Consider the following 15,182-nt stretch of genomic DNA (forward strand, 5'->3'; position numbering starts at 1 on the left):
CTTCAAGATGCTCCTATAATACGGAAGTAACATTACACAGTGCTGTTATCCACAACAACTACAGTGCAGAGATACCAAGGACATGAATCATAAAAAGAGTCACTGCAAAATCCAATAAGCCCAGATGCAGTTTTTTCCTACCTTGTGTTATTTAGATGCCATAAGACCCATACAAGTGAGCTTGTTAGTGAAAAGGTGCTGTAGACCAAAAGAAAGACCAATGAGAAAATTGTCTCTTAGATTGTTTCTTTCTCAGAAATTATTTACTGAAGAAAAACTATTTTGAACCCTTTACTGTGTTGAGTTTAAACCAACCTTATTCTGACAAAATGCAGCAGCGGATGACTTTCCCTCCTGAATTGCCAGTGGATGCATGAGATACAGATTATTTTAAGTCACTCTTCTGTTATATGGTGGTTGAATGCTTATTTCTCACCTCTTAAGTGAATGCTCAGACCATCACTCTCTTGAAAAACGATGAAGCTGATCTGTTTTATATAGGACCATTAAATATTCATCAGACCGAAAAAAGGAAGGGAGAAAGACTAAAAAAGGCTCTCTGGCCTCAGGTGGCTAAAACAAGAGGAGGGGGTATTCAGGAAAGGATTAAAAGGAAAGGATTAAAGCTGCATCAGCAGCATCTTGTGTGAGTTTTCTACCTACCTCACTGCAAAATGAATAAAACGTAATCTCTCCTCCTGTCACATTTTGCATGGAACATAACTCTAAACTCTGAAAATGTCACTGACTGGTTTCTAAGAAAAGAATTAAGTATATCTACTTTATGATTTCTGGCAGTGCTTAGGCATTAATTGGCATCTAGCTGCTCAGCAGTGTAAAGTTCATATAGCTCTGTGCACAAGCAGATTTGGGACAGGTTTAGGTGACATTTTAACACCCATGAAACAATTTTATAAAAAATTACTTTTTTTTTAGGTTCAGGCAGGTACTAAGATATTTAATTTGGAATCAAACATATAAATCCATATGGACATCTAGCCCTGCATGGAATACCTCAAATCACCTACTGCAGTAGTGCTGAACTGTGTCTGATCTGATTGGGTTGTGAACACATTTTTCCAGCTACTTGGCCACACTTGCAGAACATTTTGGTTCGTATTTATAATGTATGCTAGGAAAATGTAGGTGCCTATACATTAGGGATGCTTGGAATTGTTTGAGGAACTTGGTACTACCCCTCAAGTTATTAAAAGTTATTTGGGAGTCTAAAAACTGACTAGGGTTTTCAAAACCATTTATGCACCCTGCACTTAGTGATAGGATAAAAAACCCAAAACACACTATGCTTATGAAACCCTTCCAGTGTCAAGTTACCTTCACAAATCTGGCCTAAGAATGGGCTGATGAAAAACATTCACTAACAAGGTATTAGTAACAAGTCTAAAAACTCTACTGTTGATAAGAGCAGTACTGACATGACACACATTGTGTTCACAAGTAAGTCAATGCTCAAATCATGAAACATGTTCGCAGTGTGGGCAGGAAAGCTCATGTGGGCTCTAACGTAGACTGTCTAGGGAACAATAGCACTGAAAATGAGCCATTAGGACATCCCTGCAAGGTATCTGGTGAGTTAGTATCCCGGAGTCCCTTTCACTATGTTGTCATAAAATCTATCCTGTCATCACTGCTACTATCCCCTGTGCTACCCAAAGTAAATTGGTAAAGGTGGCTAAAATATAAAGCATCCAGATTGTAATATAGGTATTACTAAACTGTCACAACTTCAGTTCTGCAGTAAATCAGCAGGAGGTGCTCGTGCTGTTCTTGCCCTGTATCTTCCCTTTAAATCAGCAGTACAGACATCTCTTATTGCTGTGCAGTGACACAAAGAAAGGATTCCTTCTTTACAACTTTCCAGTTCTATTACCAGCGTCATATGGATTTTGGAATTTAAGGAGACGATGTCTTGCTGCCATTTTTTGATTCAGGCAGGCAGGCAGGCAGTCTGACATCTTAGCAATTTTCAGGTCATTTATGAAATATTTTCTTTGGAAGAAAAGGCTAGAATTTGGTTTTGTTTGTTAATTACAAAGAAAAGCTGATATAGGAAGTGATTATCACTTTATATTGGTGCTATCCCTAGCACAACAGTGTTTGAATATGAGTTGTGACAATTAAAAGCAGCAACTTACGTATGTATAGCCACTGCCTCCCCCTCTACAAAGGTTAACAGTTACCCTCCTTATTCCCCAACCAGTATTGCAAATAAAACACAGTTCGTTGATATATTCTAGTAAAGCTGTTTTATCTGCTTAGCCAGGGGAATATTTCCCACCCCCATTCCTAGTGCTATTTTAGTAGCTGGATGATCTTTTGAAGGCACACAGGATCATCTGCTGTTTGAACAGCAAGGTGCTATGTCTCACCGGATTATGATCAGTGATTAATATTGGTTTAGGACTTAAAATCTGTGAAATAAGGATTCATTCAGAATTGCATGCAAGAACCATGAAAGAATTCCAAGACTGCTGAAAACCGTCTGACATGGTTTGGTTTGTGTTCAGGCATGAGATGATATGGAGTGAAAGCAGCAAGAAAAAGTGGATGAACTTAGTGCTACTGAATCAAAGAAATAGCAAGTGAGGCTGATAATTCAAGTTTCCGTGTCTATATCATCTCTTGCAAGAACATAAATTGCAGGTTTGAGCACTTGAACCTGCCCTTCAGGCATCTTTCTCATCTGAATTCTCTCAAGACTTAAAAATATTGATTGCCGTTGTCCTATCAGTAAAAGGACAACAGAAATAAATAGGGCTCAGAGTTAAACAGTGAAAGTGAATGAAACATAAAACATTTTCCACATAGAACTTAAAGATTTCGTCTATTTAATTTAGAAATGAGACAAAGAGATGGGACATGATAGAGATATATATAATAGTTAGGAGTATACCAAAGTTAAAGCATCTGTTCCCATGATCTTTTATCTTCCAAACTGAAAGACAAAAATGTTAAAAATAGGAAAACAAAATGCTTTGTAGAATGACATGATCAATTTAGGGAATGTACAGTCACTAGACCTAACAAAATGTGGATTAGAGAAGTATTTCACATGCACATGAACCCAAAAACCAATCTTTTTTGAAAGAGTTAAAAAATAAATAAGTAAACTGTGCTTGGATAAAACCTACTGCTAAATAGACTGTGACATGATAATCTGCCTAAATGTCTGGTTAAATTTCTCGTAGCCTCTACTTTGTCCATTTACAGAGACAGAAGAATAGATAGGCTTCTCACGATATGGGAATCCTAGATTATGTTTCAGATAAGTTAGGATACTCTATATCAGAACAAATTGTAGAATTGATACTTGTACTAACAGCAATAAACACAGATGGAAGATTGAGGATATGACTGAGGAGACTGTCATGCTGTAGATTTCCTGACCTAGTTATTATTGGATTGGCTATTGGGATTCATACTATTCTTTACCAGTTAAAATCTCTATCCCCAAAACATCATGCCAATCTCAGTGGGATGACTAGCAGTCAACAAACTATTTCCAGTGAAAGTCATCATTTGTGAACAATTTTGTACCAAGATGCAAATATTTAGTCGAAATTACACCTCTGAGAGTAACTGCAACAACATTCTCCACCAATGGTGCAGACTGGTGTGTCGGACAGTCCTTGTTGGAGGTCTCCTTGCCTGCTGCATGCTGTTTCCCTGCCCCCTCAACACTGCTTCATAAGAATACTCATACCTTGAGTTTCTTGTATTTATGCATTAATATCATTGAAGCTTCTTATGAAAATAAAAGGATGATCCTGAGTTTTTCTAAGTAAAACAATAGGATTTTTTTTACCAGTGCTAGTCTGATTCACATCCAAGGCAGTATTAATGTTACCATATTTATTTCCAGCAGCTCCTGAAATGAAATCTGAACAGACTGTAAACCTCTTCCACTTTCTCTGCTGTCATTCTATACTTCCGCACCTGCCTGAAATCAGCATCCTCTCTATTTCCAGTCTTCACCTCTCTAACCCTCAGTGATTTCACTTTTACTGCTGGCTTCTACATAAAAAGTCCCCAGGCCTATCTGGAAGTAAGGATGTCTGGACAGTGGAGTTTTTCTTTACTGTGGTATTTCAGTTAGTTTTGGTCCTTCACTTCATTGTGCTTCAGCCCAGGGGAAAAAAAAAAAAAAAAAAATAAAATAAAAATTGCACACTCCAGAAAACAATATCATCACTACTGAGTTTTTAGCAAAGAGGACAGTGTGTTTAATTTCCATTGGTCTTCTTCCTACTTAGTTATGACATGTTTAGCTCGCAGACTGACTAGCTTGTCTGGGAAGATTGGTGACCTGCCTTGTTATCAACTGCATGGCAGATCAGGGAACAGACAAACCTGCCAGGTTCTCAGCTCCAGAGATGACTGCCTGGCCTATGGGTTCCCAGCCAGACAGTGCTTGGCTTGACAGGTTGATTTAAAGAGTGCTTTAATTGTTTAATTTGCCAGTCACCAGCTAACCTAGGGGATGACTCACCAGGCAACCATCTGGTTTTTCATAAAAAAAGTTTTGACAGAATTACATGTTTGCATCTTTCAGTTCTACAGAAACTTAGCAAAAATGGTGCTTGTGGAAAGGTTTCAATCAGCTCTACTGGGACCCTTGTTGACCAAGGGATGGAAAGACATCAGGCTCATGGTCCTGTCAGATCTCTAATGGTTCCTTAGTTAGGAAAAACCCGTGGTGGGTGCAATAGATATTGGGCTGGATTGCCCATTTATGCTTTTCCTTTCTATAAGTAAGGGAAAACATTAAGTATCCAGGATTCATTAAATGCAAGGTTGACAGACAGATACACTTAGTAATTGGCTGACATTCTATTTAAAGATACTCTAGTATGTGCTATTCCTCATTCTGCAGACATTTTTAGACTTTTGTTTTATATAGATTTTCTTTTCCTAAGGTACTATTTTTATCTGCAGTGTCTTTGCTGTAGACTTTAAGCCTTATGGGAATCTCTAAACAGAGAATAATTTGCCCTTAACAGAATATTTGTGATCAGTGATTTTTTGCTCTTAGCTCTTGTTAAGCCAGATTCTCACAAAAACTTTTCTTATCACGCCAAGCCGTCCTGGGATTACATCTAATTTGCCACATGGAGTTATTTCTCCACACAGAATTAAAGCCCTTAATCATATTTGGTTTAGTGACTCCCATTTGCTTAGCAATCTTGAGATTGCTTTGCCTTCTGTTTTGTGCTCCTCTATGGCTGATGATGACTTGATTGCTTCGCACAATCCATCAGTAACTGATTTCTTGGACCAGTTACCTTAGTACAGAATATCAGTCATGTCTGCTTTTATTATTTTGGTTTACTGCAGTTATTCACAAAAACGGTGGAGAAAAAGACTAGATGTGCACACACTGTCCATGCAAAATATCCATAAAATCCATTTAAATTTTGGCTTGGTCTCATTAGCTGCAGTGTCTTTATGAGAAGATGGCTATGACATGATTACTTGCCATAAACGAAGAGCTGCCTTGTGCCAGGGAAATCTTGCACTTGTTTCTTCTGTGAAAAATTATAAATAGAACTGAGCTTATAAGAAAAAAATAGCTCAGTGACTGGAAAACAACTTTAAAGAAAAATGTTGTTTACAGCCATGCAGGCAGTACCTTGAAAAGCAGTTTTTATAAAACATATTTGATGTTTACAGTCACTGAGTGGCTTAGAACAGTAAAACTTTTTAAATATGTTTAATGCTTAAAACCACTTGGTGGCCAGAAGAGCAGATCTTGTTGAAAAGATATTTAATGTTCAAAGTCATTTTGTGGTAAGGAAAAACTAACTTCTTGTTAATTTTTAACTTACAACTGAGAAGTGGCTACTAAAACAACTACCAATACAAGATGTCTTATGTCTACAGATATGATGTGCCTGTATAACAACAATTCCTACATCTCAATACTACACTAAAGCATACCAATACCTTTCCCTCACCAACAGTATAATTGAGAAAAAAATAACATGTAATCCAAACAACTCTAATGCAATATATCTTGAACCTAAATGTGACTATGCAAACCACAAGATTGTACCAATAATTACAAAACTCCTTATATATTAAAAGAAGTAATACACAACATCCTTAAAAAGACAAACATACATTTAGTGCCAAACCAAATAGCTTAATTTTAATCATGAAAATATTGGTTTGTTAACCTATCAGGGGGATCTGCATTAAAAGACTTGGGTGTGACAAAATATAAAATGTTATTTGATTTACACTGCTGAGCTGGAGTAAAACCTGCATGTGGCTAGGGACATAATGAACTTATCTGTTGTGACATGAGTCTTTAACTTTGCTCACTTCAGTTCACCACAATAAAATAGGTCAAATATACATGAAGTAAAACTCAAATCTTTGCATTAATTCAGCACTAATACTGACATTTTGGGACTGTGAAACTAGCTAATAGAAAACATTGCTTTAGTGTCACACTTATTTAACAGCAGAAGCTTCTCAGACATTTTGCTGTATGCATGTTTGTAGAGTCCCGTCTGTCACGGCTTTCATTTTACATTGATTCTCCCAGCTAACAATATTTGCCAAATTTCCTTGTTTTGCTGACATTTTTCAACAGCCAGAGTGTATGAAATGAAACTCATAGTGAACGTGACAATAGCCACAACCCTTTAACCGAGAAAGCCTTGATTCTCTGCATTGTTTTCTTCCTCCCTTTTGATCTAAAAGGGTTTTGTTTGTAAGGTTTTCATAGTAGTTGAAACTGCCTAGGTTGCTTAGTGATCTATCATAATGTCAAGAAACCCTTGTTTCAAAAGCTTTTACTGCTTGTTTGTAATTTCCTCCCAACATCTCAGTGTTGTGGTTTGTTGGGCTTTTTTACTTTTATTTTGTTTTGTATTTTTGTACAATACCCCTTACACCTGGGGAAAAACACTTTGACAAAAGACTAAGCAGCCTTTCTTTCTGTTCCTTCCTTAAAACTCACCTTTCTCTACAGTGGCCATAGAACTTAATCACACAATCAGTACAGTAGCTGTTTCTTTTCACAATTTCACCAGGTCTGACTGAGGCAATGGATGAATCTGTACACTCTGTAATACAGTACTAAATTAGAGGACATGCAGATATGATCCTGTAAGGGGGAAGTCAGCACAGTGTAAATCACTGTAAAGGGAAGCTGCTCTTTGCAAAACCTGTTGAAACTATTAGGTGAATCAGTGAGTATATAGCTTGAGATTACTTGCATAAATAAACAGTATCTAAATTTGCAAAAAGCTTTTAGCAAGGTTTGTAAGCACAAGCTCAAAAAAATAAAAAAAAAAAAATTGAGAGACAATCTTTTCTACAATAATATCCAAATTAAAATATAAATCAAATAGTAGGAATAGATTGTCAGTCTTTATAAAAGAGATGAGGGTTGCCACTGGCATCTCACTTGGATCTGAACTCAGGTTGTCAATAAAAGAGAATATATAAGGAGGTGACCGCTCTACAAAATGGAAGTTTGACTGCAAAGTGTTACACGGGAATCTTAACATAACAAGTAACTGGGCATAGGGGATTTCACAGCAAGAAATATGAAGTAATAGGCATAGGGAAAAATATCTTATTAGTACATTCACAGAGGTGGGTTGTAGCTTGGTTACCTCTGAAGTTTGCATCTCAATGATCAACAGTGGACAAAAAAAAAAAAAAAAAAATGGGAATTATTAAGCAAGAAAAAAAGAATAAACAAGAATATTCAAGATATTTGCATCTTGAAGGTAACATTCAATTCCCATCATTGGACTTGATAACACCAGAAAAAAAGCATGGTGACCAGGGTGGAATTAGAGGGGCTGCAGACAGAAGCTGACAGATTATGCAGCCACTTATCTCTCCATGAGTGTAATACTATTGAAAATCCTGACTGGCCCCTATGGATTCCCAAAGTAATATCTTCGGCAACAGCCTGGATATGCTTTTGGAAGTCCTTAAAAATACATTTCCAGAAGCTTGTAATCTGTGTCAAGGGAAGGATCACTCAGTATTTGCTCCAATGCCTTATAGTCCTTCCATACCCAGCCTCTGCTCAGAGTCAGCTTCAGGCTAAACTCAGGCACATAGTACTAAGCCATGCCAAGCCGGAGTGCAGGTTCCTATCCACCAGTTCATCAGGTTAGTTTTCTATACATTGTAATCCTTCCACATGAAAATACATAGATGGATATATCAAACATATGTTCTACTTGTGAATGTATATGTGAGCTTTGTCAATGTTTAAATATAAGCCAATGTTTAAATATAAACCAATTAAGTATTCACTTCAGAAGAAAAATTACCAGAAAATGCATAAAGACTATTTCTAGGTTGTCAGTACCATGGGAAGCAAATCCACAACACTCTTTCAAGTAGCTGCCTCACACCACAGAAGATACCCAGTAAAAATAACCTGATACAACTTTCTAGTGTCACTGACTGTTTCAGTGTTACAACTTAGTGTTACAATTGAGACAGTTTCAAATACTATATTCAAACCTGATCAGTAATGCAGGTATTTAATGTGAACACATTCCATTACTTGTTAATTAATAACCAAAAAGGCTGAATAATTGCGATGGTGATCTGGAGTTTGTAGAGCCCCCTTAAGTAATAAAGAGTTAATCTAGTGGAAAGGTATGAAATGAAATTGTTTAGGAAAGAACACATGGACTCTATATGCTATGGAATTGTTGGGTATAGTACAACCATAGATGGTCTGTGTGTAAGCATAGGGGAATAATAGAAAGATCTTATGGAACAGTTAGGAGACTGTCACAGAAGTAGTTACAAATTTGTCACATGTAAGACATATGGTCAATTAAAATCAGCACAGTCGGTGAAAGAAATGCATGAGAAATGAAGATACATTTCTATGTACATTTTTATCTATAAATATATGAAAATATAAAATAAGATCTTCCCCTGACTGTGTGTTTAACGCTGGTATGCCTCTATTCTCAATCATCTGGACTGATAGCTTTAATAAGAGGACAACCTCAGTTTAAATTCACCATATATTTGCATACTTACATGGGCTATATTGCAATAGAAGCAAACACAGCTGCCAGAAGTAACAACACAGTTGATTAAGGTAAGCTTAAGGACAATATATTTTGCTAATGCCAAGTTACAAATTGAGGAATTACAGCCCCCTTTTTAATCCTCATAAATAAATTCCTGTTTCTGGTTTGTTCAATATTTTGAAACTCGTATTAAATCAAGACAATATTTTCAAATAAAGATATTGATAAACCAAATCCAGTATCAGAAAAACAAAAAAACAAAACAAAACAAAACAAAACAAAACAAAACACAACACATTAGGAGTGCAGCCTTTAAGCTTTTATAAGTCTCTTATTACTTATTAAGCATAGGATAACAGCACAGAAATCTCTGTTCTTAAAATATTAGTTTGTGTTATAATCTGACTCCATCTGCTAAGTTTATCTGCAGAGAATTTTGTATTATTTCGTATCATTGAAATTGTTCACTATAAAATATTCTGCACCACATTTATTATGTGAGCAATACACCTTCAACTTTGGAGGTACCAATATCTTTCTGTGACAATACAGAAACTATGGACATTGAGAACGTATCAGAAATAATGGAACCCACAGAAGTGTAAAGTAGCCTGCATGTTACACCAGTCAGTAACCAAGGGGCTTTTCAAGAGAAGATCTTTTTGTTTGTATTTGTGATGGACTATCCTCTCCATCATGTCTGAGCAGATTACAGTGCATGTACAGCAGGAGCGAGGCTGGCTGGCCATTCAGGCCTTTGGCATAAAGCAGGTAAGTGTCCCAGCTTGTAGTGGGCTTAAATTAGAATTTTAGAACATACTAAACATCCTGTTGACATTTTTATCTTAGTAAAAAGCATATGAAAGAATTTGATTCCCAGTAAGGAATGCACCACTAAGTAAAAATGGCAATCCTAAAATTATCTTTCCTTCAGAAAAAGCTAAAAGACATGCATAATCCTTTTTAAGGAGCAGTATTGATCAGAGGAAGAAACAAACAAACCCAATGTACAGAAACTGTAGAAGAAACTTAAATATAATCTCAAAGTGAATTTGAAGGGAAAAAAAATCCACCTGAAACATGCATGGAAAATAACACAACAAAGTTCTTAGAAAATCCACCATGAAAAACTTGAATATGACACCTATGCCTAAACCATATCTATGCGCAGAAAACCAGATATTGAGCATCCTACAAATATCCATATTTTTATACTTCTTCCTGCTAAAAATCACCAGTTTTATTGTGACTCTGTGACTGGAACTCTGAATTTGAGGATGAATGTTACCTTTTCAGCCACCAAAGCTTCAACAACAGCAATTACTATGAAGGCCAGAGATGTTACAAAACTGAGAACAGCACAGCCATGAAAATTTGTAAATATGTGTAAGGGGTCTGAAGGACAATTTTCTCCCCAAGACTCTCTAGTCCCACACAATCTTTTTTGATGGCTGCAGACTGTGGTACCTCAAGGGTGTTTTTATACAATCCACTTTATTTCACTGTCCAAATGGAACCTGTACTGTGTGTTTACACTGGGTGTTAAGTCTTGAGGATTTTATTAGCTATTTCTCTGCTCCTCTATTCCCCTTTCAACATGAATTCTGGCATACATATTTTGCGCATTATTATCAATAACCTTAGGATAAACTATCAAACTGAGTAAACCTTTGCATGTGAGTGTCACGTAACAATAAAAGACAGCAAGTCACTACTCACAAAAGCTTGTCAGGGGAAAAAGAATCATCTTGTAGTGCATTTCCCACAGCAGAAAGAGTGTGTTTGAATACAGTTCATAATAAATACTGTTGCAAAAATATAGTAAGTGAAGTTTAGGACATTTGAGAACAGAAAACTGGGAACTAGAAAATAAAAATGTAAAAAAATAAATGACAGGAAGAATTTATCATGTGTTTTGCCTAAGCCATGACAACTATATACTGCACCATCTAAAAAATCAAAGTGATTTTCAATGTCAGCCTTAGGCAGTGGTAGGTCTACGCATCTCTATAGGTGCAACTAAATGTTACTGATGATAGGGAGCAGTAGATTTAGATCCTCTGAGAAACCTGTGCTTCCAAAAGCCAGCAAAATAATGGAAAATAAAGAGCAAAAGGGTGGAGAGACCTACATCAGAAAAGATGCAATCTCCTGGCACATCACAGGCAGCAAAAGGCATTTCTGGATATTTTTGCTGCAAGACAACCCAACAGCAAAAATTGCTATCTGCTTTAGTAACCACTAATTGGTGTTTAGGCCTCCGCTTAGGGCATTATTTCCTTCTCTTCTCTGATCAATTTTCATCCATCTTATATTTTTCTTATAGAGGAAAATAAAAACAGTCATGAACAAATCTTCTGAAGGTAGTGAATGTAACTGAATAAAGTGAAGATCAACAGGATGCGTTTTTGCCACGGCATCTGCTGCATTTTTTCCTAAGGAGAATAAATGGAAAACCATTTATTTTAAAATGCTGTATGCATTACACAGCTTACTCAGTTGCATCTCATATAGTCACGCAACTCTCAGTCAATGTAAAAACCATAATGCATGGCACACCTTGAAGAGAGTTTTCCGTTAAATACAACCACTGTTAGCATTTTGTCTGCTTCTGTACACATGTATTCAAGAAAATAAGAAGACAGAGAGAAAGCAACAGAAAGGATGAATGCATGCAATGCATTCCACTGTGTAAATAGTATTATTTATTATGATTTTGCTCATTTCTCTCTGATCAAGTCTTAAAACCAATTTAACAACTAACCATACATTCACTTGTGAGAAAATTGTATTCTGAACTTGCCACAGAAATAGACTCGAAAATATAATAAATGTTTTTCACCTATAAATAATATAATCATAATAGTGATGGACATCTCTATAGGGACAAACACAGTACAGCACATATGTAGTGAATCTACAGATGCAACTGTATGGATGACTATAGTGGACTTGTCTCTACATTTGTATGAGATCATCTCTGCGTGCCTACCCATATCAGATCTTATCACATTCAACCACTCTTTATTACAAAATTTCAGCTGCTATCTCATTAATTCCACAGACAGACCTGTGTAGATAGCTAGTTACCTCCCAGATTGTCTTTCAAGCACCATCTGAGCCACATAGCTGAAGGAACAGCAGCATCCCTCTGCACATTTCAGAGTTATAAAACTTCCGAAACTGTTAGCAACCATAGGCAGTATTAAATCACTAATAAGGGCTTGTAAAGTACTGAGAAAAGACACCTTAGGAGAGAAAACAACAAGAAGCTGAAACTAGCATTAGGAAGTTAAAGTCCTCCTAGCCCAGGATTAATTAATTCCTGGTACCCTCAGGGAAGCCCCAAGCGCCATCTGGCAGGAGGACATGAGCAGTGTGCTTGTATTACAAACATGCTGCTCAGGACCACTGCAGAATCAGCCATCAGGTAGACACCCAAAGGGCCCATTTGCTCTGTTCTCCTGCTCCAAAATGGGATCACTGCTCTTTATGTCTTTCCCATCAAATTTCGACCATGTTGTGAGTATTCTTCAAACAAAAACACATTCTGGTGCCTCACTATCCTTACTACAGTCCACCTTTGGAGAGAAAATTATTCTCTCCACTGCACACTAGCTTTTAAAAAACTTACCAAATTTGCAGTCAGTCTTCTCTCTCTTATATTTTTTTTTCTTTTGAATTAAGAATCCGATGGACTCAATATTTTCTTGGCCATTAGGTTTTTGACACCTTGAGCCAGTCTTTCTGAGCCTCTCAGACTTCCATTCTTGCATTGTGGAGAGCAAGATGAGGGCAATCATTCCTTTCAGCACACACAGTGTACCAGGATTTGGATAAAGAGTTGTCCCTTAATTAATAATTAGGGAATCACACAAGTGCTGTAGGAGTTTGACAGCCCCAAAACAAGAACAGTAAATAGCAAAATGCTGTTGTACCATCTAAATCTGTACAGCAAACAGTCAATGTAAACTAGAAAGAGAAGGAAATGCATTTAACTATGTGAAATAACAAGTTTTGAGGGTACACAGAACCCCTGGACCTTAGTATACCTGCCTTGAATATCTTTTTTCTCCTCTTGTCCTCAGTGACTTAAAGTGACAGGCACTCATTTTGCAGGAGAAAGAGTTTTTAAATCAAGAAATAAAGCTAAAACAAAATTGTAATCTATGTATTTCTAAGCACAGAGCAAAACATTTCTAGTAAAGAGTTTTAGAAGTCATATTTTAATTTCAACCTTCTCTTTCTTTCCTCAGCATGAAATGCTCACCAGACAATTAAGTAATATGCAATTAGTTATCAATTGTTTAAAGTTTCTTACTCACCCACTGGAGACATTTCTGGGACACTGGCAACATAAGGTCCATCCAGGAACTTTGGCTCATTATCATTAATATCCTGCACTTTGATGATGAACTCTGACTCAGGCTCAAGTGGCTTTTTGGTGTCAACATCCACAGCCTGAGCGCGGAGTGTGTAGAAGGGTTTTTCTTCTCGATCTAGGCTCCTTATGGCATGAATGTCTCCTGTGGTCTCATCAATGGTAAAAACCGTGCCGGCACCGTCTCCAGAAAGGGTATATTTAACAGTGCCCACTCCCTTGTCCAAGTCAGAATGAAGCTTAAGAACATAAAGAAAAAAAAGAATTAAGAAAATAACATTAATGGCATTTTCTAGGCTGCAAGGCAATTATTTTTTTTTTTTCTCTTATGTAATAAATATGTTAGAGGAACCAATTTCCTAAGTCCTTAATTGATTCCATTAAGTGCATGGAAAAAGCGTGGGTGGCATGCTACCTACTATTATTACACTCATTTAGTACCTAGCACAGAGAGCATTTCAAAATTCTACCTACTTTCTCCTATGAATACTGCTCACTACTAAAACTACAATGAAGCAGGGATTAGGATTTGTTAAAAACTGAAATTTAAGACCAAGGATGGAAAACCACCAACAACCACATTGAACATACGTGAGAGAGTGTCAAAAGCTTTCACAGGCATTTGGCGTTCAGAGAAGTAGAAGGGAAGTATCTAATTTTCATTTCACACACAAAAGCTTGATGGAATCTCAAACTCAAAGTCAAACCTGGTTTTAAAAAGACAGTATACAACTCTTAATTAAGGTAAATGCTAAACAGAACTAAAAATACTACCTTTTACACAACTGTTTGGTCATTTTTTTCTGTCCTTTCTGAGACAGTCATATTGCTGATAGCATGAAGCTAGGAGTTTTCTTGCTCATTGGAAGAGTACAGAACTCAATAATTTCAGCCTTACCTCAATTATCTCTGCCTTAAATACCAATACACACATTTTCCAGGCTATTAATATGTTACATTTCTATTTCTAATTTGAAAAAAAAAATACGTGAATACAGGTTCTTGAACATTTTTGTCCATTTGATCAGTGTCTATACTATGATAATGTGGCCTTAAACATTTCAAATACTGGATTTTTTGAAACTGAAATACAGTCTGATGCTTTTATCTGTTTCATGCTCATCCTTTAAATACATCAAAAAGTTTTGAACAGATACTCAAGGTTACATCACCAATATTGAAATAGCTTTTAAAATATTCCCCCACTTGTCCCATCTAATGAGGACTGAAGAGATCTACTGTAATGGACACAGATTGGAATGGAGTTTTCAAGAGTGAATTCCCTTAAGTGGTATAGTAAAGCGATTATGGATATAGGCTTTATTTACATGATGTACTGCCCAAGGTGAAACACAATAGAAGAAACATGGGACATGAAAGAAGATTATGTAGAAAATGAATTACTGAGAAACTAAATGGTTTTGGTAATGGGGCAAGAAGCTAAGCTACAGAGAAAGAGGTAAAGGCAATTATTAACATTTATAGCTATCGCCTTGAAATTGAAAATAGGTCCTTGTGCCTGTGGAAGAGGTCATGGTTTGTGGGACAGAGAGAACATGAACATAGCCTCTTCTTTGTCTACTTTTTCATGTTGTCACTCTTGCTCAGTGAATATACTAGATTCTGATCTCTCATCTAGCTGCCCCCTGCATGCAATTTTAAATTATCTCTCCACTTTGAAGTAAAGCATTTTGCTTCTTGAGCACTGGTTCACTGTGGAAAGATTTAAAGGAAGTCAGTTCTTTTCCTCCTGG

General features: G+C 36.6%; 1 protein-coding gene across 7 annotated transcripts in view; it reads right to left on the minus strand.

Annotated features, from left to right (window-relative positions):
* Positions 1 to 15,182, minus strand: part of CDH12 (cadherin 12) — a 577,123-nt gene that overhangs the window by 136,033 nt on the left and 425,908 nt on the right. For all 7 annotated transcript variants that reach the window (XM_071804496.1, XM_071804493.1, XM_071804491.1 and 4 more), the window contains one exon: positions 13,373 to 13,667. In XM_071804496.1, the coding sequence (XP_071660597.1) occupies positions 13,373 to 13,667 (295 nt within the window). The remainder of the gene's footprint in view (positions 1 to 13,372; positions 13,668 to 15,182) is intronic.

The sequence above is a fragment of the Patagioenas fasciata genome, chromosome 2, assembly GCF_037038585.1.
Source record: "Patagioenas fasciata isolate bPatFas1 chromosome 2, bPatFas1.hap1, whole genome shotgun sequence".
Classification (NCBI taxonomy): Eukaryota; Metazoa; Chordata; class Aves; order Columbiformes; family Columbidae; genus Patagioenas; species Patagioenas fasciata.